The sequence below is a fragment of the Cavia porcellus genome, unplaced genomic scaffold, assembly GCF_034190915.1.
Source record: "Cavia porcellus strain 051 isolate PalLab524CR breed Dunkin Hartley unplaced genomic scaffold, mCavPor4.1 scaffold_18, whole genome shotgun sequence".
Lineage (NCBI taxonomy): Eukaryota > Metazoa > Chordata > Mammalia > Rodentia > Caviidae > Cavia > Cavia porcellus.
This window is the reverse complement of record NW_026947501.1, coordinates 72,721,421-72,748,206: the sequence shown is the minus strand read 5'-3', so window position 1 is coordinate 72,748,206 and position 26,786 is coordinate 72,721,421. Positions and strand designations below refer to the sequence as shown.

Here is a 26,786-nt window from a genome sequence, read left to right as displayed (position 1 = left end):
AGATGGATCATCACACTTGCAATTAAACTGGGACTTTTTTTTTTTTACGTCCAGGGGCTGAAACCTCGGGCCTCACACACATTCTAAGCAGACGTTCTTCTACTGAGCTATATTTTCTGCTGAGCTTTTTAAAGAAATAATTTAGTTGTATTTATCTCACTAAACTGCCCAGGCAGACCTCTTAACTTGGGATACTCCTGTCTCAGGCATTCTCAAGAGCTGGAATTATGGGTGCGTGCCACCATGTCCCAATCTGGCTTACTTTAACCTAAGGAAAAAGTAAGAGATCTGGGAAGGGAATACTAAAGAACACAATCCCAGCAGGTCTGTGGTATAGCTGTGAGCATGGAGCGGGTATGATGAGGACTCAGCAGGCAACAGAAGGGTTCGTGGGCTGCCACAGGCCAGGTCTAGTGTCAGCTACTTACCAGAGAGTCCATGCTGCCCAGTCCCCCTCTGGAAGGACAGAGACTTTTGGTGACTGAAGCTGAACAGACCCAATTTCTCAGTGTCCCTCTAGCGCCCTCTGTCTCCCACCAGCAGAGAAGAAATGTATTCCTTCATTGTAGAGTATGGATGAGGGTGAAGTCAAAAGGAAAAGAAAATCTGTAGCTAGCTGTGCCAGCCTCCCTCAGCAGCGGCGCTCTCTCTGTTCAGGCTTGGCTGCTGACACACCTCCCATCTGTCAGGAGCTATCCAGAGATGGGTGGCTGAGTGCTTTGGGAAAGGGGAGCAAATGGCAGTGACATAAACACAAAGCTTTGTCCCAGTCAGCTTTGTAGGCTCCAGTGAAAAATACAAGGTTCAGTTGGAAATTGTATGAGGAGGGCAGGTTTCATGCACAGGATCCCAGTGAGATCATGCTGACTGGCTGGCTGCTTGAGAGTGAGTCGCAAGTGGGTGACGTTGGAATAGGGACCCACAGGAGGCTAAGGGGTGGCCAGGAGAGAGGTGCCTGTGGCCTGCGTGAGGCAGGCTGTGGGGTGTGGGCTGAGGAGCTGACCCCCTCAGCCTTACAGTTACTTGTGGTGTTGGAATTGTCTTGTTTTCAGGTGCTAAAGTCTGGTCTGCATAAAACCTCTACTGTCTCTGCTATTGAAAGCTCCTTCTTGAAGCACAGGAAGCATTGACTTAAATTGCCAGGATGCAGGGTGGCGATGTGTGTCCTGCAACTTCCAGGCCTCTGGAAAGGAGGACTTGCTGCCCTGTCTGTGGTTCTGTCAGGCTGACCAGGACCCATGGCATTTGCTTGTCATTGGCCTTGCCTGCAAAGGCTGTGTGTGGGCTGCTGTGACAGAGTCCCAGAAGCCGGGCAGGTTACAGCAACAGATGGAGGCCAGGAATCCAGGCTGCTGCTGTCCTAGTGTGTAGCTTACACTTCCTGGCCTCCCATATGCTGTCACCTGGTGGCTCTCAGCCCCACCCCCTCCAGCAGGCTCTAGAGCTTAGTGTTAGTGTCTGTGTGCTCAGCTGTGAGAGGTCCTGGGTTGGTTTCTGCTCCGCCCCCTGCAGTAGATGGAGCCATGCTGTAGGTAGCATGTGCATAGCGTGGCCAGGCTCAGTCGGGAACAGGAGAGGCTGTGCAATCCTGTGGACACAAGCACAGTCCCTTCTGGGGGCCTGTCCATGGCTGTGCTTTACCTCTTCACACTGTCAGCTGTCAAGAGTGGGGTTGGACTGGCTGCCCCTGTGGAAAGGAACATTCTGCAGCACCCCGCTCCAACTAGCCTGTCTTCTCAGGCCCTGTCACTTGGGGACCAGGGGCTGGCTGGCTGGGTGACTGAGAGGAAGCAGGTGGGTGGCCCAGGATGTGTTTGTTCTCTGCAGCAGTGCTTAGCAGAACCTTTCTATGCTAGGGTGTAGGCAGCACCGCTGGCTAACCTCACTTGTTCCACACACCCTTGCCCAGGCATTTTTCTCACATGGCTTTCTTCAGTCAGAGTGAGTAGCATGGGTTGTGGGTCCTGCAGGGCAAAAAGACGCTGCCCTCAGCTGCTGGGACTTGGGTTCAGAATGGCTGCAGGATTATCACTCTGCCACCTGTACATTTGTGTGCTTCACCTTTTGGAAGTGGCTACTGGGATGGCTGTCATGTGTGCCAAGTAAAGAACAAAAGAAACATATTCAATGTCACCATGTGATTATGTTGTAAACCATCAGAAGGTTTTTAAAAAAAAAAATACCGGTTCTAAATAAAATTCCTTTCTTGGGAGAGTACTGGGCCATATAGAATTCTTTAGAAAAAAGTTTCCTATGTGATGCCAGTTATTTTATTTTCAGTGTCTAAGTTTTAACTTTTTTCTAAAAGGCATTTTCTGAACAGTTAATTCAAAACTGATGCCATGAATATTTGGGCTTAACTGGTCTATTACATTCTGTTTTTAAAAGCAGGGCCAAGATTTTCTTCTTCACACGCCGCTTGGGAGTGCACAGCCAGATGCCAGCAGGTTGGCTCTGGGTGCACAGATGCTGCCCTCCACAGGGCTGAGCCCTGCACCCTCGGAGGCCCCCTGCTCATGCGAGGCCTGCAGTGAACGCAGGTATGTGCCATGTGGACCGGGCCAAGCATGCTTGGCCATGGGCATGTCTGGGAACATGGGCTAGAAGAGGAAAACAGGCTCCTCATGAACAACAACAAACTTTTGAGCCTGAGAGGGAGACAGTGGCCTGGCCATGACCAAGAAGACCATAAAAAGACTAACACATGGGACTGGGGATTTAGCTTAGCGGCATAAGCGCCTGCCTTGCAAGCAGGAGTCGTGAGTTTGATCCCCGGTACCAATAAAAAGGGAAAAGACAAAAAAAAAAAAGGCTTAACACTAGGACGTCTGCCCTTAAGGGACTAACACTGGGGCAGTCTGCATAGTAATGAGACTCTGAGGGAGCATCTGTGACAGAGAGGGTGGTGAGGAGGCTGGCAGCAAGCTGCAGAGGAGCAGGGTCGGGGGAGCTATGTGCCCCACCTTCCAATGGACACCAGAACGGGTGAAGGCATAGACCTTGCACAGGTGGGGTGGGGTGGAGGTCAGCTGGTCAGCCAAGTGTAACTTGCCTTTGCTGTGTCTCAGAGAAATTTCAGCAGAGACAGACCGGGAACCTCAACAGCTACAGAACTACTGGTCTGAAGTACGCTACATGGTGCGCTGCATATACCGCCAGGCGGGAACCCCCCTGGCAGATGACCAAGACCAGTCCTTGGTACCTGACAAGGAGGGAGTGAAGGAGCTCGTGGATAGGTACATACTCCCCTCTGTCTCCTGGCCCTGTCTGAATCCTGACCTTTGCTGCTATTCCTGGAACCTCTGTTCAGGGTGGGCTTTGGCTGCAGCCTAGAGTGACGCTGAGCTGGGCAGACTCAGGCCTGGGCAGGTCAGAATTAGTGCATAGCTTGCCAGAGAGAGGGAGCCCTCTAGTCAGAGTTGTGGGTTCTTCTGATTTAATGAGACATAAGATGACTGTCATGTTTTTGTGCTAAAATTGATGGTAATATCTGCCTGCCTGCCTGCCTGCCTGAGTCTTTGCCATGCCAGAGGCAGTGCTAAGTACCTTCATAGACAGCTTTGGGTTTTTCAGCTCTAGGAAGAAGGCTGAGTGCTGCCCTCTCCTGAGCACTGCCAGGCCAGCCCCCTGGTCAGGGCCTCTCAGTGTATGCACATGGGGCTGCCTCTCATGCAGGAATGCCTCTCGACCACTCTTGTCTATTCTTCAGCAGGTACCTTGTGTCCAGGAGCTTAGAGAAGATGAGGTGTACATCACCTCTGTTCTTAAGAGTTTGAATGTACCATTGTTTTCTGATTTTTAAAATGTTCCAAATAAAAGCACCAAATTTGACCTGGGTGAACATTTCATGGGTCGATTCTCATTTTGATTTCTTTCTGTGTTATGTTTTGAATGCACTTTGGAGGCTTTTGAACTCAGATTTTCCATGCAGTGAATTTTATCCGGAAGCAGGGAGGTATTAGGTGGTTGATTATGTTACCTTGAGATCAGTGTGTTACCCATAAGTCACAGGTATTGTGTGAGACAGTTCTGGGTGGCATGTGCCTTTTTTTAGAAGGTAGATTTTGTAGTGATTGCTGGGAAAAACTGTATAACCCTCACATCAAACTCATGATTTAGCAGAATATTAATGCTGCACCTTGGGTCTCTTACAGTAGCGTCTTGCACATGGTTAGTGCCCAGTGTTTGCTTTGTGTTCGCTGAATAAGCAAGTGATTGAATTGCTGAAGTGTCTTCTGCATATTCCTTCCTCTTATGTAGATTCTAAGACACTGCTCCCAAAGTACCACGTGGTTATTTCCTTAAATTTGTAAAATACTGAAATGGACGAAGAAACAAAATGTCTCTGATCTTAGCCTTGCTAAGAGATCCAAGGAGATGTCCAGTCTGCTTGTGAGTTTGATTATTTCTAAGTTGTTTGAATCCTCTGTGTCTTTCCTTTAAAACAGATGGCATATATTCTGTTTTAGGGGATACTTTCTTAATACTAGTAATTTAAAAACAATGGTCATGCTATAGTAATTAATATACCTGTTTGAACTATAACAGCCATAAGTCATTCTAGCTTAGTCTTTTAAAGAGTAACAGGAATTACTGGCGTGTTCTACCATGCCCACCAATTATTTTCCTAACCACATTTTATGTAGTACTTCCCATATTCCATTGTAAGATTTTACTTAACTCTTGTTTTTTTTTTTTTTTTTTGACAACCTTGGTAGCATGCTAATTTTAAAGTGGAATGAGTGACCACGTAAGTTCTTTTGTAACTGGATGTACCCTAAAGGGGAAAGGCTCTGTTCTGTAAAATCCAAGAGTTGTAATGTTAGGTATACTTTACAGCTCACTTCTAACAGGCAAAGTGCGCTGGTTCCTATAGACATCTTGTTGTTGTATCCATAGTTTGGGGCTTCCATGTAGAGGCATTTCAGAAGTACACAGTGAAAAGAAGTGGTCGTGTAGACCACAATAATGGCTAAAGGTTGTAGGACTAGTTGTGTTGCATTGTGTTGTGTAGTGTTATGAAGGGTCTTACTGTGTAGACTAAGCTGGCTTTGAACTCAAGACAATCCTCCTGCTTTAGCCTCCCAGGTGCTGGGATTACAAGAGTGTGCTGCTACCACCTATCAGGCCTATTCTTAAAAAGTGAATCACCCCTACATTTGCAAAGAGATTCATGACAGTGTTCATTGCCATCGTAGTTGGTGATAGGCATTTGTTTTTTTCCCATAAGCTAATTGTTTTATACATTTTTGTTCTTTATTGGAATAATTTCAGAGTAATTTGTAAGTTGCATCTGAAGTTCCCTCTGATCAGAAACAGTACACAAGCCTGTTGTATCCTGTATTAAGTTCTTAGAAAGAAGGGACATGCTGTTGGTCCCAGCTGTACAGCAGGTTCACTCTGTACTGGCCAGTGCCCAGGTTCCCCACCTATTAGCATGTAATAATTCTTCAGAAAGGATTGGCTTCTCCAGGCATGGTGGTAGAGCCTGTTATCCCAGCACTTTGGGAAGCTGAGGTGAGTGGACTACAAGTTAGGAGTCTTTGCTGAGGGTGCGGCTGAGGCCAGCTCTGAGGTGTGGTAGGACTGTCTGCTGCTTGCTGGTGGTGTGAGCCCAGACCCCTGCCCCAGCCTGGGCGGGCTTGGGTGTTGCGTCTGGGCAGTGGCCCTGTGTGGGCTGGCTGAATGAGTACACATGTATAAGCAGGGCTGTGTGGAGGATGTGGTCAGGGTATGCAGTCTTCCTGGCTGTCCTGGCCCTGCTGTCTGTGCCTGGCTTCCTCATCTCCCGAGGGGGTAAGGTGCCTCTCCTAGGTCAGTGTGAGGGAAATGACTGCTGTGGATGTCTGTAGAAGGCTTGAGAAGAGATAGTTCCTGATATCCGAATTGGCTGGCTGTGGGCCCCTAGGAAACAGTCACAGCTGAGTGCTGACTGTCTCTCTGCAGGCTCTGTGAGCGGGACCCCTACCAGCTGTACCAGCGGTTGGAGCAGCAGGCCCGGGAATATGTGCTAGAGATGAAGGTCCGTCTGCTCCGACAGCTGTCATCAGCAGCGAAGGCCAAGGCACCGTCTAGCCTGCAGGGCCCGCCACAGGCTCATCACTTCATCTCCCTCCTACTCGAAGAGTATGGCGCCCTCTGCCAGGCGGCACGCTCCATCAGCACGTTTCTCGGCACTCTGGTAAGAGACAGCACCCTCTTTGCTGCCTGGCTGTGGAGAAGGTGAGCTAAAGAGCAGCAGTGTGTAGGTGGGTGGAGGAAGTGTCATGCCCACTGTGCACTGTTACAGGCCCTCTGCAGGGTTGGCTGAGGGTAGTTCTCAGGGCTTTGCTGCTAGAAAAAAGCACTGATGGACTGGTGTCTGGGTGACATGGCCTGTTAGTGCTGCTATGAGGATCATGAGGCCCTAGGAAGTAAGACGTGAGGCTAGGCCACAGTCTTGAGGAGATGACTTGGCTTCTGGGGTGGTCATTACTGTGGACCCAGGTGAAGGGGAAGCCTTTGTGCAGCCCTGAGGCCTCTTGTGTTCACACATGTTCACCACCAGCCCATCAGGGGCAGGGACAGGCTTTCTACGGGACCCCACAGTCTCAGCAGAGAACACAGGTGAGTCTCTGAAATACAAATAGGAGGCACAGAGTGGATATACAGTCGTGTTGGAAGGAGACCAGTCTCCCCGGGGACAAGCAGTGAAACTTCGTGATTGTTGCAGACACAAGATACCTACTTGACTGGAGTCTGCGGTTTCACCATCACTTTGACTGGATAAGTGATACTTTAGTGTACTCTAGTTTTAAATGCTTTTTTAGTAGTCAAACTTTTAGTACTAGGGATTAAATTCATGCTAGGATAGCACTCTTATCACAAAGCTACCTGCCTAACCCAAGTTCTTCCTGTGAGACAGTTTTACCGTGTTTTCCAGGCTGAACTTGAACTTCTGATCTCTTGCCTCAGCATCCTAGAAGTCGGATTTCAGATATGTGCCACCACCCCCATCAGTTCCTAACTCTTTTACAGTTTTGAGGTGGTCTCACTAAGTTTCCCAGACTGGCTGTAAACTTGTGATCCTACTGCCTCAGTCTCCCATGTACAGCTTGCTTACAGGGGTGTGCCACTGTGCCTGCTTTATAAACTACCATTGTAAAACAAAGTAACCATTGATTTCCAAGATTTGAAGGGTAGTGATATTTATATGATTCTAAAGTTGGTGAGCTTCTCTAGAAAAATTGCCTTACCATGTGGCAGGCATTATAGGAGTCCTAGCACCCCACACACTCCTGCATCAGTGGCTGCTGGGCCTGTGAGTTCCCCTTGCAGAAGGAGTGGGGAAATGTTGGCAGTGAGCAAACTGGCTAGGTGAGGGCAGGCAGCACTCCAGAGGGCAACCTCCTGTATCTCCGGCCCTGCTCACAGCTTGGCCACTCCCCTGCACCTCAGATCTGCTTGCTCGTGGAGCCTCCTCTGCAGAGCATCTCTTACCTTCCTGTTTGCTTGGGAGGGTCACGGCCAGAGTTAGCAGGCTGTTCCTCCCATCCCAGCCTGGTGCTCAGAGACTGTGGAGAGGCCCCACTAGAAAGTACCATTGACCTCCAGGGCCTCCTTAGATAGCTTATGAAGTTGGCAGGAATTGATTTGAACCGTGTTTATTTTAGCAGATTCCTAGCAATTTAAGTAAAAATGTTTTCTTACAAATGGAATAAAACTGTTGTGCGTTTTTTTGTGTGTGTGTATGTTTTGTTTTGTTTTGTTTTGGTACTGAGGATCCAACTCACGACCTAGCACTGGCCAGACAGGTGCTTACGCTGCTGAGCCAAAGCCTCAGTCTCTAAGTGTTGTGCTTCTAAGCACAAAACATGACTATTGCTAGTAATTTATTTTACTTTCTTTCCAGGTAAGATACTTTATAGTAGTAAGGTAAATGATATACCCTCAGTAATTAAACTTATGACTGAAATGGTATCAAAGAGAAGTCTTAGTGTTAAAAAACCAGTTGAAGAACTAGTTGTGGTGACACAAACCTGTAATCCTAGCACTCAGGAGGCTGGGGCAGGAGGATCCCAGTGAGTTTGAGGCCAGCCTGGACTACGCAGCAGGCAGGATCCTGTCTCAAAAAAAAAAAACCAAACTAAGTGAATACCAATTGAGAGCTGCAATTCTAAGAAATTTATGTGTTCAGAAGTCAACATTTGCTCCAAGGATTTCTTCCAGTCCTGGGAAACAGGAGATATACCTTAAGTCCAGCCCAGGATGAGGTTGGCTTGTAATGCCACCCCATAAATGATAACAGCTACAGTATAAAGGGGGAGGAGAAATGGGCACAGAAAGGGACAGCAAAGGCATACACCATTGTGGCCTGACAATGGGTGCAGCTAGAAAGACTGCTTGCCAAAGATCTGTAACTAAGCCATCACCAAGTAATTTTGCTTGATGCTGGTCACTTTCTGAACACAAGAGTTTGCGTTAAGTAAAACCCCTCAAGATGAACAGCTTAGAGAAGTTAGGGGGGAAAAAATCAAACCTGAGGTTCAAGAAAGTGTAAATGAGAGCCAGCAGAAGCAGCGGACAGAATTATATATTGATGATATTTAAATTTTTCAAAGAATGTAAAATAACTGTACTGTTATTCAGGAGTAAAAGACGTTTTTAAAATGATTTTAAGGATTTATAGAAGAGTGATCTAAAGAAGGATGATCCAGATTTAAGAAAAGCAAAATTAGCCAGGTATGCTAGTATGCATCTATACTCCTAGCTATTCAGGAGGCTGAGGCAAGAAGATCCCGAGTTACCACCTACCTGGGGCAATTTAGCAACTTAGTGAGACCGTGTCTCAGAGTAAGACAGGGGTGTGGTTGTTGCTCACTGTCAAAGTCCTGAGTCTCTGATGAGCCCCATTCCATGAAAATCTAGAAGTAAAAATGGGTAACTTGTTTTAAAGAAATTCTAATGGGGATTGGCTACAAGTAAAAATGTGTAACTTGTTTTAAAGAAATTCTAATGGGGATTGGGATATAGCTCAGTGGCACAAATGCCTGCCTGGCAAGCGCAAGGTCCTGAGTTCGATTTCTTGTACAACACCCCAACGAAAAAATCCTGGATAGATTAACAGAGTAAGAAGCTGAGAAGAGAATTGGTGGAGCTCTGTAGGATGTAGCCCTGTTAAGAAGTGGCCATACAAGAGAAACTTGGAGACAGTGAGGAGTCTCGTGCTCTACAGGGAGATACCAGGACGAAAATTGATTCAGGCCAGACGTGGTGGCCGCAAATCCCTCCAGGAGTCCGTTGCAGAGGAACCTGGAGTGCTGGTACTCCCAGATCCTGCCTGGACTCCTGAGAAACTGTCCACGACCTTGTGCACATTTGTTAGGGACATTTACCAAAGTCACACTAGTGGAGAATTTGTTTGCCTCTGTCAGATGGAAGACGGCTCAAGATAGTTGAGAACAGGGTTATCTGTTCCTAGCAGAAGATCTGTGTGCATCAAAGCTGTTTGTCATTACATCTTGAAAGCTTAATTGTAAGAAATAACAATCAAATATATTGTTTCTTTCTCTGCCCCCTCACCTGTGGCACCTGCCCCTTGCCTGTAAGGGTTTATATAAGTGCCAAATGAAGTAGAGACCCGGGCCACCCCAAGTCAGTGGTTGGATTCAGCGAGTGCTATGGGACTTGGAGTAATGACCTCTCAAAACAGAATGTTCTAGACCTGTGTAGAGGGCTGTGGATGTGGGCAGGAATCCTCCTGGGAAATAGCCTGAGACCATGAATTCACTACATTTTATTTTTTTTAAACTAGGAAAATGAGCACTTGAAAAAGTTCCAGGTGACATGGGAACTACATAATAAGCACCTGTTTGAAAATCTGGTCTTTTCGGAGCCCCTTCTCCAGAGCAACTTGCCAACACTGGTGTCACAGATCAGGTATTTGGTCACAGCCCATGTGCATTCTGTATCGTGACAACCTATCTTTGTGGGCTAGGGTATGTGCAGCTGAAGACCACTGAGTGTTGCAGTTCTTGCAGGAAAAATAAGGGACCTAGGGCAAAAATAGTGGGAAGAAAATTCAACATCTGAGTAATCACGTAGGGAAACTTTAAAATACTAATGTAGTATAAATGCTGCCAGAACTGAATGTTACAAATTCCTCCATAAATAAGGGAAGGCATGATAAATGTAGCACTGTAGCTCAAAGGAAGGGATTTGTGCTTGGGTAGAGAGGCATAACCTGGGGCTGCTGTGCCTCTCAGATGTCTCCTCTACACTCCTGCTATTAAACCTTCTCATTTGTCTTCCCTGGTGTGCTATCTACCTGGCTTCATGTTGGGAGGCTGGGTTCTGTTCTTTCACCAAGATGGGTATGCATATGCAGGACTCACTCGTGGTGATTGCCTAGATGGCCTGAGGTAGACCTGTGCTCTGTGGGGGCCAGCCCTCCTCCTGATGTCGTGCAGCAAAGGGAGTCCTCCATGAGCTCACAGATACATCCATTCTTGTATAGAAAAACACAGTTTGATGGTGGCCATCGCTGCTTGGCCGTATGAAATATAGGTAACCACAGAGTGGCAATTAAGTAGTAAGTTATTGCTACCTAGTAGTGATCATTATCTCCTTGACTTACCCACCAGTTGTGTTTTTTTCCCTCCTGAAATCCATGTATTAACCCAGTCATTGTTTTGTACAGTCCCAGATTCTTCTATTTGAGGGGATCCTCATTGTGTGTGTCCCCCTCCCCCCTTCATACTCATCTCTAGAGAAGGAGCAGCCTCAGAAGCAGGCAGGTGAGAGAGATTGGCAGCAGAGGTTAGGGCAAGGGCTTGGGCAGGAGCTGTAGGTTTGCACCTTTCCTTCCAGCCTTTGCCGGCCCCTCTCCTTCCGTGCTGTATCCACCCAGGGCACATGCAGCATGAGTGACTCTGGCAGAGTAAAAGGGCTCCCAAGAGGATTGGAAGTCATAGGTTGAAATAAAGAACTGGGCATTCTCCTGGTTAGGAGGCCCTGCGGGGGCCTGATAAGCCTTTTACCCACCCTGGGAGGATGGTGGAAGTCTGAAGACAGGGTGAAGCTCCATGTTTTTGTTTTTCAGTGTCAGTAATGCTTAGACTTCAAAGAGGGGTATCTTTGAGTCTTGACTGTCCTTCTAGGGTTCATGCTGCAGCGTTGCTTTCCAGCCTAGAGACAGATGAACAGCAGGGACAGATGCTGAGAAAGCCTGGCCTCCTAGGAGTGCTAGTGACACCGGAAGCAACACATACTATTTTTGCTACAGATTATATAAAAACAATTCCTCTAAAGTATCAAAATACAAAGTTGGGTTTTTGTTTGTTTGTTTGGTACTAGGAATTGAACTCACAACCTCACACATGCCAGGAAGGTGCTTATGCCACCGAGTGAAATCCCTGGCCCCTACAGTTGTATTTTAATATTAATGCTTTGTCTCTGAGCCGGTGCAGCAATGTTTTTGTTTTGTTTTGTTTTTAAACATTTTAAAAATTATGTAGTAAGGTACAGATGTGGAGAATGTGCAAAATACATATGGCTCAGTAAGTCATGTGACAGCCAGCATCCCTTGAAACCTCCAGCAGCTTGACCACTGTGAAGTTGGCCTCTGCTCAGAGTTGGCCCTGAGCTCACTGTCCTCTTGTGCCTAGCTGGGCATTCCCATTCTGTCTGGCTTGTGTTTGACTTGATGTATCTTAAGTTACCTATCCAGAGATCATCCATTCAAAGGACCTATTTTGTTTATTGCTTTTTTCAGAGCTAGAAATAGAACCCAGGGCCTTCATACTGAGCTATATCCCTAGCCTTTTTTTTTTTTTTTTTTTTTTTTTGGTATCAGGAATTGAACTCAGGACCTTGAGCTTGCCAGGTAGGCACTGTGCCGCTGAGCTCCATCCCTGGCCTTTAATTTTTTCTTTTTATATAAAGTTTTGCTAAGTTGCCTAGACTACCCTTCTGCCCCAACTTCCCAGAATGCTGAGATATAGGCTTATGCCAACATGTCCAGCTCATCCCCAGACCTTTTAAAAGTTTTATTTTAAGACAAAGTCTTGCAAAGTTGCTCAGACTGTCCTCATGTTTGTGGTCTTTCTGCTTCAGCCTCCCAAGTACCTAGATTTGCAGTAGTGTGCTCCTGTGCTCAGCTTAAGTTGGCGTTTAACTGTATTAAGTGTATAATCCAGTGGCATTGATTATATACAATCATCACCGCAATTTCTGTAGCCATCAAACAGTAGCTCCTGCTTGCTCCTCCTTTTCCTCATGTCTTTTGAGAGATTTTCATCTGCAGTACCCCTACCACCCACCCATCCTCGGCTACCTGCACCCCTTTTGATAATTTTGTTATGAGCCTGGGCTGCTTGTCCAACAGAGGTGCTGTAGTCTGGCTCCTCCCTGAGTATGCACGTGCAGGACACACAGTGCAGCACCTTGGAATCTCCAGGCTGCAGTCTGTTCCGCCCTCCATGGCTCAGTGTGATCCGTGTTCTATAACTCCGAATTCTGGGTGTTGTGCTGGATTCTGATGGGGTAACCTGTGGGACTTGAATTACTCAGGAGTGGAGTTTACACGGGGAGCGGGAATCACTTACAGGAAGAGAAAGGCAGTGGCATCAGGCGTCAGGAGAAAACCTGATGTCATGGCTGCAGTGTGGCAGAAGGTACAGAACCAGACATGAGGTATCACTGGAGCCATGCCTTAAGGAGCTCTCTTTCCTGAGAAGCAGAGAGAGTTTAGGAGGTGTGGTAGTTTCCTATCACTGAAATCACTGACAGAATACTGAGAAAATCAACTTACAACAAGGAGAGACTTATTCTGGCTCATGGTTTCAGAAATCTTGTCCATGATTCTTGGCTTGGGGCTTGTGATGGGGCCATCCGTCTTGTGGAAGTATGTGGCAAAGGAAAGCTGCTCACCTCATGGCGCTGGGAAGCAAATCATGGAGTGGTCCAGAGCCGAGGCCTGTCCTTTAAAGACAAGCCCCAGTGACCTGTTTCTTCTCCCTCAGCCATACCTCCTAATGCTTGCCCTATCTCCAGTGCCCCATTAAGTCGTGACCCCACCGTGGATAATTGGTTGATGTGATCCGAGCCCACATGATCCAGGCACTTCCCAAAGCCCCAGTCTGGGTGCTGCTGCACTGGGGAGCAAGCCTCCAAGACAAGAGCCTGTGGGGATGTTTCACTTCCAAAGCAGAATAGGGAGGACAGCTGGCATGTTGGGAATGGCCTCAGTCAGTGCTTACATTAGCATTGTCTTGTCCATTTTATTTCAAATAGAACATCACATGAAAAGAAGTAGGCACTAAACAGTTTGGTGATTTATATACATTTTTTCCCCATATGTCCCACACACAGTTTTAAGCAGGGTAGAGTTGTATCTTAACATGGGCACGATTCCATTTCGGAAGCCTACACAGATGTGTGGATGGGTGTGCATGGAAGAACAGATGCAGTTGTGATGTTGGTAGGAAATGCTCTGCTGTCTGGTCCCTCCCTCTAGATGGCCCCTGATGTTTTTACTGATCTGCTGTGGGTTTTTAATATAAACTATGCTACTTTCTAGCCCTCCATAAAATCATGATATAAATGTCTTTGATTCTGAATAAATCTTTTTAAGATGTCTTCATTTTGGTTGAGATATTGATACACATACTGAGAAAATGAAATTTTAAAAATTTTTTGGTCTTTTTTGAGACAAGATTTCACCATGTAGTTCAGGCTGACTTTGAGCTCACTTTGTAGCCCAGGCTGACCTTTAACGCGTGGTAATCTTACTGCCTCAGCCTCCTGAGTGCTGGGATTATAACACTCAGTGCTACTATGCCCAGTGAGGAAATAAATTTTTTAATATAACCTGTGTCTCCTCACACCTTCTCTTAAGCTCCCATGTTCCCTTGTCACCCTCCCACCACTACCACCTCTCTTCCAAGTTATCTTTTTTTACTGTTTTTTCTCTTTTAGAAATTTGCAATTTTTTCTCATGTCTGCCTGAGTGTGTCTTCTGTTTTCTATTTGTTTTCTCATTACCCATTTTACTATCTTAATACAGCATAACTGTATCTGTACAAGCTGAATCAACGTTTTCTGTTTTACTTTATTTGAAAACCACATCTGAGCTGGGCATGGTAGCTCACGCCTGTAATCCCAGCACTCAGGAGGCTGAGGTGGGAGAATCGTTGTGAGTTCGAGACCAGCCTGGGCTACAAAATGAGCTCAAGGCCAGCCTGAACTGTATAGCAAGACTCCATCTCAAAAAAGGAAAAGAAAACCACATCTGAATTTTTGTGTCTCAGTACACATCTTCTCTGGATTGATATGTGTTACTAGGGAAGGGTAGCATGTACCTCTGTGTAGCATTCTGCATCAGAAGGCCTTGGTCTTAAACAGCAGTTTTGTTTCCTGCTGATTGGTTTTTCTGGCAGCTTCATGTATCTGAGCATCACCTTTATTTTTGCAAGTTTTTGTGGGGGGTGGTTGCACACATAAGCCTCACTCCTTTGCAGCAGCCCTGCTGTGGGGTGGAGCAGCACCCTTACGTTGTGGAGCAGGTGCACAGACACAGCTACACAACAGCAGCAGGAAGAAACACCTGCCTTCTAGCTAGGAGTCTGCAACTCAGGGCCTTCTCTCTCCTAGGCTGGGAACCACTACACACGACACTTGCAATGAGGACACGTACAGCACCTTGCTACAGAGGTACCAGCGCTCTGAGGAGGAGCTGCGCAAGGTTGCAGAGGAATGGCTGGAGTGCCAGAAGCGGATTGATGCCTATGTGGATGAGCAGGTAGGTGCTTTGTGTGTGCTAAGGCCCTGGAAACCAGTGACAGCACAGTCAACCCTTCTAGCCAGACCTTGCTGTTGTGTAGTGACTGCAGTTGGCAGATCACCCTTGCCAGATCATACATACTGTCACAGTCTCTGTCCCCATTTAGGGACACTAGGAAACTGCCAGGCCATGTGACTCCAGGAGCCCTTAATGAACACTGCTGCTCAGAGCACATTCTGCAGCTGTCCTGAGGAGTCCCTGAGGGAGCACCGATGTACATATGGCTCCTGAGCAAAGGAAATGAGCAGGCCTCCCCATACCTGGCCTGCAGAGACAATTCACTGGTGGCCAGAGCCTCTCTGAGAAGGGGCTTCTCTTCCTGCCCTGCTTCCTCTTCTAAGAGCCTGGCAGGTGAGCAAGGCAGGCCTGTGAGTGGTGGGAAAGGAGGAACACAGGGCTCTGTGTCATGCGTTTGAGACTTGTTGAATGTTGAAGCAAAGCTGTGCTTGCCTGTGCGTTGCAGGATCATGGGATCGTGGGTGCCCCTTGGCACCGGCATCTCTGTGGAAACACTGAGCTGCAGGAGGAGGCAAGTGTGGCCTGATCACTGATTTGAGAGCTTCAGACTGTACTTATATTTATAGGACAGTTGTCTCACTGCCGTGTCAGGACTGTGGCTACCCACACTTCGGTGCGGAACGTGGCAGACTCTCTGTTGTGCTGCTTTTATAATCTTCTTGGCTTGAGAGTTCCACCTGTTCCATTAGGGAATCAGTGCTGCCAGGCTTGTTGTAGGACAGGTGGCTCCTGAGCCTGGTATTTCTTCAGTGTTCATCTCTTAGGCAGCGGCTTCTCTTCCTGCGGCCCTTGGCTGCGGGTGGGTTTTGAAAGAGCATGTGTCAGTTGTATTTGATTCAGAGTGAGTATGTCCCTAAATGGTCTTTTATCTGGTTGTACAACTAGAGACTTATTCTCCAGCTTGCTAGTGTAGCGGTTTTGTTGGCTCAGGCTGCTATGGAAGCAGATGTTCCCAAGCTGCTCCACCAAATGCGATTTGCACACACTGGATCAGGTCTGGCTGCAGACTCTGTCCATGGCTTGCCTGCGTGATGATGTGAGCCTTAGCCACAGACCCTAAATGTGCGGATTGCTAGTAGCCCAGGCACGTGAGGCAGCAACAGAGAGGGAGTGAGAGCTGCTCTCCCTTCTGCCACCTTTCTCACAGCGAGTGCATAGCCATGGCAATGTGGAGCGGCCTGCTTGGGTTTGTTCATAGTGGACCCTGGCAGCTGACCCTAGACTGCAGTTCTGCAGCTTCCCTGCAACCCCTGCTCAAGCTTCTCCCCTCCCTGGGGCTCATGAGTCACATTAGATGTTTAATTTTGTGTGAGTCTTTGTGTTTTACAATTCCATGTGCCGGTTTTTTGGGTATTATTTTGAAGAAAAACAGAGCTACTGTAAATGATTCTTGTGCAGTGGATTGCAGCACAGCAAGTTGAAGCTGGCTGTGGGTCACCTGTAGAGATAATTCCACCACAGCTGAGCCAAGTGGCTTACTAAGTTACCAGGGTCAGGAACAGACAGTGAAAGATTCTGTCTTACACAGCATTGGGCAGTGGGGTACCCTGTGAAGGACTGAAATACAAGAGACTAGGTGTATCAATCAGCATTCTGTTGCTGTGGTACAATACCTTAGGTGATCATAAAAGAACAAAGGTTTATTTTGGCTCTCATTTCAGAGCTTTTGGTCCACATTCACTTGGCTCTGTTGCTTTGAACCTATGGTGACACAGCACAACGTGAGCTGAATGCAGAGCACAGGAGGTCTGTTCAATTCACAGGAGCTGGGAATCAGGGAGCAAGGAAAGGGCCAGGTCCCAGTATCCCCTTTGAGGAAATCTTCTACCTCAAAATGACCTAGCTTCCTCCACAAGGCCTTACTACCTCCCAATAGCACCATGGGCTGGTGACAGCCTCTCTACCTGGCTTTTGCAGGGCTTTGATCAAACCACAGCACTGAGCTGAGCCTGTGCCTGGCTCAAGCTTGTCACAAGGCCTTAAGTGAATGTGGAAGGAAGCTGAGGAGACAGAGGGGCTGTAGGGAACATGGTAGTGTTACTGTGTTTGTGGTTGATAGGAGACTCCGCCAGGGGCTCAGCAGGCAGGGTTAGAGTTACAGTCGGGCAAAGCTGTGGGGTTTTACCTTTGTGTATAAATGGGATGGCTGTAGTAGATAGAATTCTAGTTTTAGAAATTCTTTCTGACTTACTAAACAAGAATATGCCCAGGTCAACCCTTAGAAAGAGGGGAATTTTCTCCTAGATAAGACTGAAGACTCCTTTGGGAGTAATTACCTCTTGTTAGCTGTGTTTAAATTCATTTAGAAACTTAGTACACTACTTGTTACCACTACTATGCTGCTGAAAATGGGGCCATGTGAAAACAGTAAATTGCAAAGAACATAGTTTCTCTTGGGGAAAAAAGTAATCTTTAAAACAAAATGAATTTTTTTTAGACTTCATTAAACTTCTATGATATATCTTTTAAAAAACTAATAGAACCAACCATTCTCTCCACTAGAAGATGCATTCGTTTTACTCTCCACCCAGGAGAGATCAAGATACCATCTTACAAATTAAGGAAATTGGTCCACTTTAGTAGCATCCAAAGAATAATTATGGAATGGGAGCCAGGGGTCACTTAAAACAATAGAAATGTATTTTATCAGCCTGGAAGCCAGAGTCCAAAACTGCGGGGTCTGCAGGACCATGCCCTGCTGAAGGCTGTGTCTGCTTTCTGCCAGTCTGGCAGCCCTAGTGAGCCTGTGTGTCCCATGATCGCATCTCTCGACTTCTCTAAAACCGTCTTCATATGTAGTTTAATTTAAAACTCTGAGAATTGATACTCGTTGCTTCTAATCAAGTAGCATTTCAGAAATTTTATACTAATTCAGTGGCTTCAAAATGTTGAACACTTGTAAAATAATTTGTAAAATAATTTGTCTCCATTCACAAATAAGCATTGTGTTTTTTTGGGTTTTTTTTGTTTTGTTTTGTTTTGTTTTTTGGTCTTTTTCGTTTTTATCGGTACCAGGGATTGAACTCACAACTGCCTGCTTGCAAGGCAGGCGCTTATGCCGCTGAGCTAAATCCCCAGCCCCCACAAATAAGCATTGATGTGGCAAGACAATTGACAGCTTTGAAATAAATTACTTTTGTTTGTTTTTTAAAATTCATTCTTTCTTTCTCATTTGACCTGCACATGACTGCCAGGGCCAGGCTCAGTGGCACATGCTTATAATTCCAGCTACTTGGGAGGCAGAGCCATAAGACAGCAAGTTTAAGCTTACGCTAGGCAACTTAGCAAGACCATGTCTCAAAATAAAAAGGGGCCAGATGTACCTCAGTGGTAGAGTTCTCCTGGGTTCAACCCCTACTGCTATAAGAAAAGAAAAACAAATTTGCTTCCCAAAAATGATTTTACTCAGATGTAAGGAAAGGTCAACTTTGAGGTTTTTGTAGATGATACTTATCAGACTGTTCTTGAGGTTTTTAAGAAGACTCACTCTGTGTGTGTGTGGGTGTGTGTGTGTGTGTGAGAGAGAGAGAGAGAGAGACTTGTTTTATATGTATACATATGGAACTGCCTGTTTAGCTCATTTAATATCATATTTTAAACTTATAATAGCAATAATACTTATAAAGAAATGTTTTTCCAAAAACAATTGTCTTAGTTACTTTTCTCTCGTTGAGACAAAATACCTGATGGCCAAAGTGAAGCAAGGAAAGTTTTATTTCTTACAGTTCTTGGAGATTTCAGTCCATACTTAGCTGGCTACAAGGCAGGATGGCATGGAGGAGTAGCCACCGCAAACAGCAAGAGCAAACAGAGCTAAAGAGAGAGGACACTCATCTTCCTGCACTTACACTGTATGCCAGCTCCACCCCTGAGCAGATGCAGCACTCATACCACCGATCCAGCGCCAGACAACAAACCTATCACAAACACCAGGTTCAGCTGTGTCCATGATTGCATGAGGCTTGGGAGGTCTATCTGAACACAAACCATAACACAGTGAATGGTACAGGAAAAAGGGAGAAATAGCTTCAGTATCAAATCCTCCATCTAAGAATATGGTATATACTGCTTCTTTAATTTTTCCTCTTCTTTGGTGTCCTTTATAATTTGTTTGCATTTCTGACCAAGCAAGTAGCACTGTACTTTATAGTTTTAGGACCACAAGAAGCAGCATCTTTAATGAGAGATGAATTTTTTGGAGGGAATTTTTGTTGCTGTTTTTTGTGTCAGGATTTCACTGTATAGTCCGGCTGCCTTTGAGCTCACTATGTAGCCTAGGCTGGCCTCAAGCTTGTGGCCATCCTCTTGCCAGAGTAAGCCTTGCACAACCACACCTAGCAAATGAGGGAACCCATGTTTTAAAAGAGTTAAGGGTGCTAAACAGGAAAATCAAGTTAGATTTGTCCCAAGTCCCTCGTTAAACAATAATTTTTGGGTTGATGGCTGTGAGTTTTCTAGGTGATCGTGATGCCTTCTCCCATGATAGCTTGACTCATCATTTCCTGACTCTGACCTTCCAGCCTTAATGAGAGCCTTCAGGTCGTTGTTGAGTGAGAGCATGGGCCAAAGCCTTGTTCAGGTCCACACCCAGCACCAGGAGCCATCTATGTTTTCCATGGAGTTTGATGTTCACCATTCCGACTTTTTTTTTTAACCAAAGTAAAGAAACTTACTTTGATGTCTAGTTTGCTTAAAAAGAAAAAAAGCCAGATGTGGTCGCGCACACTTGTAATCCCAGCACTCTGGAGGATGAGGCAGGAAGATTGTGCAAGTTCAAGACCAGCCTGGGCTACAAAGTGAGCTCAAGGCCAGCCTGGACTGCATAGTGCCACTCTGTCTCAAAAAAAGGCAAAAAATAGATAGATAAATAAATTAAAGGAATAAGTATCAAAAGCTGGTTGTATGATTTTTCTTTTATTTCTGTTTCAAAACATTGGCATTCCTGAAATTAAACCTTGTTGAGCTCATGATATGCTATTTTGGGAGGGGGTACCAGAAATCAAACTCATGACCTGGTGCTTGCTAGACAGGTGCTGTGGCACTGATCTATATCCCCAGCCTAATGTGCAATTCTTTAATCCAGTATTAATTAGCTGATATTTCATTTAGGACTTTTATGTTTGTATTCTGAGGTGTGATTGAGCTGAATTTTAGTCTTTGTTTTACCTGTATTACATGAAGATTATAGAAGCTTTAAAGAATGAATTAAGAGATGGTTTTTTTCAGCTTTCTTTTTTCTTTTTTGATTGTTTATTGGCATGTTTTAAGTGTACATAATGATCACATTTATCATAGGAAATTTGCACCTGTATATGACATATCTTGATTCTTTTTTCCCCCATTCTCCTACCCTCTGAAATAGTTTAAATATTCCCTTGAGTTCTCTGAAATAGTTTAAATATTCTGTTCCAAAAAGGATAAGATAGAACCTACCAATTCCATTGAATCATCAGCATCTGATTATGCTTGCAAGGAAGATCGACTGCCTTCTAATCTGTGTTACGTTTATTAGTCTTTAACATTTTCTTCTACTTCTTGAAGCACATTAAGCGTACCTACTGATTTTGGTGTAAGAAAGTTGTGTACATCCTGTAAATAGTGATGAGCTCTTAAGTTCAGGGCTGAGGAAGTGCACAGGACTCTATGGTGGGCCAGACATCCCCTTGGTGCTTCTGGCATGTCACTTTGCACTTACCCTGGACAGAGGGTTTTCCAGCATGTCCAGAGACAGAGAATTTTTTCCACTTGCCACAGAAAATGCCCTGCTTTCTTAAGCAGAGCCACTCCAAGGAGCTGTTTCTGTGTAAAGAAAGGCTTGGGGTTTTGAGTGAAAAATACTGAAATGGAATACCTGGACGTTCATTTGTAGTATTGTGTCTACTTTGTTTATAGATAATGTTTCTCCTATATATATTATTTTTATCATTAAAAAGTTTTTACCTGGAAAATATTCTGGGTAGTTGCTGTTGGTATTAAAGAGGATTTCTTGGTTTGTTTTTTTACATCCCATATCTAGATGACAATGAAAAGCAAGCAGCGAATATTAACAGAAGACTGGGAGATTTTTAAGCAGAGGCGATTCATTGAGGAACAGGTAAGTTTGTCCACAGGAAAGGCAGTTATAAGAGATTGAATTCCCTGTGCCTAAAGTAGTAGTGCTTTTGCATGCTGGCCCAGGACACCGTGGGGGGATCACCATGGCACCTCTGTGGTGTTATAGCACTGTGAAAGAAAGTGGCTTTCACCGCAAGGGGAACGCCTTACCTGTTTCCTATCTTTCACATACCCATCAAGGAGAGTGCATGTTCATTCCTAGGAATTCTGTAAACAGTCTTGTCCTGAATTCCCATGCGCCTCTGTGAGGCAAGTGCTGCTGTTTCTGGCTTGCATGCAGAGAGGGGGTGTGGTGTGAAGTTAAAAACATTCCTAAAGTCAGAGACCAGGACTTCAACCCAGCTTCTCCAACAGCACAGATGTGGGCCTCAGCTAGCTGCTGACAGAGCAGGTCTGCCTTTTCCCTCTCCCAGCAGTGCCTTCTGCAGGCAGTCTTGCCCTGCACCCCTGCTAACGCAGCTTTGGCAGTGCATGCTAGTGACTGCTGTGGTTGGCCTTGGAGCCCTTAGCTTTATTTTGAAACTTATCTCCCTGATCTCTCCTCCACATGCTATATTGGCTCTTCTGCCTCCTGGACCATTTTCCTTATTCTCCTTTGTGACCCTTTTCTTTGACCTGCCTGTAAATGTCAGTGGCTTTCTTCTTTCCTTGCTAGTCCTGCATGTGTCCTGCCTTGTCAGGTGGCCCTTCCAGCTGCCACCTCTAAGGTCCAGCCTTCTCCCCACGTTGGTCTCCATTCCTGCAGCTCTAAGACATAGGATAAAAGCTGGCCATCTGCTGTGGCCTTGCCTTCTGGATATCTGCTGTCAGAACACAGGACAGCATTTTTGCTGGAATTGAAAGTATTTGGGAGGTTCCTGGTTTGGCCCTTGTGTGACTTGGGCCTTGCTGTGGGCTCTAGGTTTGCTGCTTCTGTTTCCTGGTCTTGTCTATCTTATAAAGCTGTGTGCTCCTTGGCTTCCAAATGGACACAATAGACATAACCGCAATTGCTGAAAAATGTGTTCTGTGAAAGAGGGGAAGCATCTTGTACAATCGAGCCGTTGTTTGGTGATTTTCTCTAGTTAACTAACAAGAAAGCGGTTACTGGTGAGAACAACTTCACAGACACCATGAGGCACATGTTGTCGTCCCGCCTGAGTATGCCTGACTGCCCCAACTGCAACTACAGGAGAAGGTGAGTTGGACTGGCGGGAGCAGCGCCTGCACCCTTTGACCAGGGGGAGGTCTGGCTCTCTTGGTAACTGTCCTTAATTCCCGATCAGATGTGCTTGCGATGACTGCAGCCTCTCACACATCCTCACTTGTGGTGTCATGGACCCCCCCATCACTGACGACATCCACATTCACCAGCTACCACTCCAAGTGGATTCTGCTCCTGACTATCTCTCTGAGATGCGCCCTCCTAGTGTAACATCAGCAAGCTCAGGGTCAGGTTCCAGCTCTCCCATCACAATTCAGCAGCATCCCAGACTCATCCTCACAGACAATGGCTCTGCACCAACTTTGTAAGTCGTGACTTTATAATACAGCTTGAGAAATCTAAGTATCTGATAATGAGAAATACAGACAGTAATGTCTATAAAAACTATGAGCATTATTATATTGCTTTTCCTGAAAAAAGACTTTCCCATTGTTTTAAGCAATTTTGAAAACATGCAATCAGTCATCTCAAACTTGGACACCATTTTATTACCTGAAAAAAAGACAATAAATTAACAAATACAAGTGCAGAACAAAACATGTTGGTATGCAGGGAAGTGTCTCCCCGGTCCTGGTCCCATCTCCCCTCTCTCCTGGAGGGTGGCCAGGCTGCGGTCATTGCCTCATTGTCAGCTCAGCGTTCATGCTTGTTCCATGGCTTGCTAAGAACTCAGATGATCACTTCAGCAAGCAAGAGTTTCTGTCTTCTGTTCCCACATTATTAGAAGTGCATCTCATATGAGCAAGGTGGCTGTGCTGATCTCATCACTTCACATTGTAGGTGGCTGGTCCCCATTTCTTCCGAGTCGTGATCTTGTCCGTTGTGGAGGCTTCATATGCTGACTCGTGGGAGGTGGGAGTCAGCTCCCTGTGCCCTGTAGTGAACCTTGCACAGGAGCCTGGCAAAGGCCTCGCTGCCCTTGCTGCCCAGTGTTTATTCCTCAACCTCCTCCACTAATGCCCTTGTGCTCATCCTCTCTGTCACAGTTTCTCATGCTGACTTCTATGTTTTCCTTCAACCTTTTAGTTCTTACTTTGGACCTGTTCTCCAACCCAAAAGAATTCTTTCTTTTTTTTTTTCCTTTTTCTGTGGTGCTGGGGATTGAAGTCAGGGCCTCACGCATGCTAGATAAGAACAGTTCTTTCACTTGAATTGTAATCCTAGCCTCAAATCCAAAATGATTCTAGAGAGCTGGTCTACACTCCATGACTCTTCATTGGAAGGTTTCTAGCTCTTTTGTAGTCTGAAGAACCCTTACTGTCTGAGTGATAAGAAAGAATACCAAGGGTATGCAGCTATTGCCTGGCTTCTTACAGGAGCAATATGGAAATTAAACCTGTAGAAATAATAAACTCCTCATCATTACACAGCTGTTGCTGTTGAGTATGGGCTCTGGACTCAGTCAGTGCAGGAACACTGGCCTGGGGCGCCTTTCTCAGGGCCTGTGACCCTTGGGGCTTCCAGCAACTTGTGATTACTGTCTTCCCAATAGAAGCCACTCTGACCTTCAGATGTCCCTTGACTCATGTTGTCTTTCTTGGTGTCATATCTGAATTGGTGAAACCAGATGATGGGGTATCAGTCACCATATATATAGCCTTGTTGTCCTGAACTCACAGGTATCGGGGCTGGAGAACCCTCCCTGTCACTTGGCACCATTGACTAAGTCAGTGACTTCATTTTAGAATCTGGTGAACCATGGTGACACAGGCGCTGCAGGAGGGGTGTGCACGGTGCTGGAGCAGCCTGAGCTCATGCACTGCTGGGGACCGTTGATACCTCCATTTGTGAGCTCCAGCTCATCACACAGCATAGCTGGTTGACTACTGTCTTAAAAGAGGAAAGTGCATCCATCGTTAGTGATCCTGAGCACTCCTTCCTAAGAGGCAAGATTGCTACTCCTTTGGGGCTATGCTTTCTTGAGGGCTGCTATATGCTGTGACTGAGGAAAAACTCAGGCATGTTTTGCAGAACCCCAGGTGGTCTGCATAGGGTCATGCTTGGAACTGGAAATTTTGTGACAGCTCTTCCCATGCACCATGAAGTCGTGTTTCAGGCTGCTCTGTAAACTAAAGCCATGAAATTCATTGACATTTTTTCTCATACTTGCCCACTGCTTAGATATCTTAGTAAAGCTGATAATTAAGATCATCACTGACCTTGTACAGTTGTTATAGAAGATTTGTTCAACTAGGGGCTGGGGATTTAGCTCAGCGGCATAAGCGCCTACCTTGCAAGCAGGCAGCAATGAGTTCGATCCCCGGTACCGATAAAAAGGAAAAAGACCAAAAAAAAAAAAAAAAGAAAGAAAGATTTGTTCAACTAGATATTTCTGAGAGCTTGGTGTTGCTAAAAGCAAACACTGAAGACCTGAGATTGCTGTCAGTACCCTTTCACTTTTACTAAAAAACATGATGTCTTCTTGGGAGTGACAGAAAGAATAGTTTTACACCAGAGCATTTCAACACAGATGAAAATATGGTACCAGTTAGCTCGATTAAATATCTGATTTCCTTACTAACTTCTGTTTCTGAAGGTTTTCACATTCTTCAGAGGGCTGAGCATTACTATATAGGAGCCCTTTGTGGAGGTTCCCATTTGGTGGTGGTGTGACAGATGCCAGCATGCTCCTGGAACAGAAGTGACACTATGTAGAGGAGGTGTCTGGCTGGGTGCATGGTTCGGTTCTTGCTGTCCTCCCCACCTCAGAATCATGTGGTAACCATCTCTGCTTGTCTCAGTTGTAGTGATGATGAAGACGTTGCACCATTGTCGGCCAAGTTTGCTGATATTTATCCATTGAGTAACTACGATGACACTGAGGTGGTGGCCAACATGAATGGAATCCACAGCGAACTGAATGGTGGTGGGGAAAACCTGGCCTTGAAAGATGAGGTAATGGGCATAGCTTCTTGATAGCAGCACAGAAGACGTGGTTTAAGTTTCCTATTGTTCTGCTTTGAAGAGTGTAAATCACATAAGCCTGTCTTTAAAGTCCCCTCAGGTTAGCAGTACCAGTAGTAGTTCTTCTGAAGCTGATGATGAAGAAGCGGATGGTGAGAGTGGGGGAGAGCCCCCAGGAGCGCCAAAAGAAGACGGGGCCCTAGGAAATGGGAGCCCCGTGACAGAGGAGATTAAAGTAGACACTCCACCCCCGTCTTACCCTGCTCAGCAGGTAAGGCTTCAGATTCCAAATTTTCTGTTCTGACAAATGAAAGTCAAATAATTTAAAATTAATTCTTTAATGTATTCTAATAGGTAATATAAATATATGGTTTGTATTAAGTATATGGTAGAGTAAATGTATTGTATAATGTAAATACATGGATCAGATAACATAGGAGCCATTAAAAGACAAACAGAAATCCTGCCTACATACCCTTCCCCATCATCCTGTCCAGTACATGCAAACCTCTAGTCCTTAGCCGCAGTGGATGGCTGATTTCATTCATTCATTATGGGCAGACGCAGATTCTTTTATAACTGAGGCTGTGTACTGTCCCTGTGCGGGTGGCTCTGTCTGTGCCTCGCTTTCCCTCAGCAGTGCACACTGAGAGATCTGCAAAGCACAGTCTTGTCCTTTCTGCCGGCTGCCTTGTCTTCCATCTAGATGTGCTGTAGTTTGCTCTGTTTTTCTTTTCAGTCCTCTGTTGTTGGCACTTCTGTTGTCCCCATCCCCATTCTTTACCACATAAATTCTCGTGTGACCCTGTGCCTCTGACAGTGAGTACATAGTAAGTACACCCCAGGACTGATCCAGTAGTGCACACTATGTCAAAACTGTGCATAGGGCAAGGGCCATGGTGGTCTCCCCTGGGTCCCAAAAGAGAAAAGCACAGTTTTACAATCTAATGCATGAGAAGTAGTCATCTCTTGTGGGGTTTTTGTATTTCACTTTTATAGGTAAATGTCCTTTCCTACAGTTAAGGACTGTTTCCCTTTCCATCTTGTTACTGAATTATAAGAGTTCATTATATATTGCAGAAAGGTCCTTTATTAAATGTATGATTTACATTGTTTTCTAATGGTCTGTGGTATGTCTATTTTTTTACTGTGTTTCTTATAAAGTAGAAGTTTTGGTTCCAACTTACTTTTTTCTTTTGTGAATTATGCTTTTCATATACAGTGATACCTCGGCTATCCAACTCAGTATGTTCCAAATTCATTTTCAAATGCTGAAAAGTTCAAAAACTAAACATTTTTTCCATAAGAAATAATTGATTTTGAGGCCCAAAAATTATACTTACAAATTCATTTTTCCAGAAGTTTGACAAAGTTTGCAATGATTTAACTCTGTTGTGGGTTTCACATTTTTCCTCTTAGTTTACTGCTGGTATCACTAACTTTTTTTGGAGCTATGATTACAATATTTGATGCAAATAAAGTACAAAAATTACAAAGCACAGTGACAGATGTTTTAATATACTGACACAAGCACTGTATACTGTCTGGGTGAGAGTTGCACGTAGACCTAACTTGGACTTAAATGTTGTCTCTAGGGTCTGCAGTGAGATGTGACAGGCAAGTCATGCTTGGGCCTGTACGGGTTTTTGCACCACAGATGCTATTAAGCAAAATCACAAACACAGAGCATATCTTTTTCTAACTTTACAAGTAGTGGAAAGAATC

The 26,786-nt window shown here is 45.5% G+C and overlaps 1 protein-coding gene across 7 annotated transcripts in view; it reads left to right on the top strand.

Annotated features, from left to right (window-relative positions):
• The window catches only part of Fam193a (family with sequence similarity 193 member A), a 143,486-nt gene that overhangs the window by 74,204 nt on the left and 42,496 nt on the right, over nt 1-26,786 (top strand). For 4 of the 7 annotated variants that reach the window (XR_010040918.1, XM_063230364.1, XM_063230363.1 and 1 more), the window contains 10 exons: nt 2,389-2,540; nt 3,069-3,236; nt 5,947-6,181; nt 9,794-9,918; nt 14,632-14,779; nt 20,856-20,933; nt 22,018-22,130; nt 22,219-22,461; nt 24,899-25,052; nt 25,153-25,332. Coding sequence is in view for 6 of the 7 variants with exons in the window: in XM_063230364.1 (XP_063086434.1) it covers nt 2,389-2,540; nt 3,069-3,236; nt 5,947-6,181; nt 9,794-9,918; nt 14,632-14,779; nt 20,856-20,933; nt 22,018-22,130; nt 22,219-22,461; nt 24,899-25,052; nt 25,153-25,332 (1,596 nt within the window). In the remaining variant the exon portion in view is untranslated. The remainder of the gene's footprint in view (nt 1-2,388; nt 2,541-3,068; nt 3,237-5,946; nt 6,182-9,793; nt 9,919-14,631; nt 14,780-20,855; nt 20,934-22,017; nt 22,131-22,218; nt 22,462-24,898; nt 25,053-25,152; nt 25,333-26,786) is intronic. The other 3 variants (XM_063230366.1, XM_063230361.1, XM_063230365.1) reach the window with 2 other exon arrangements.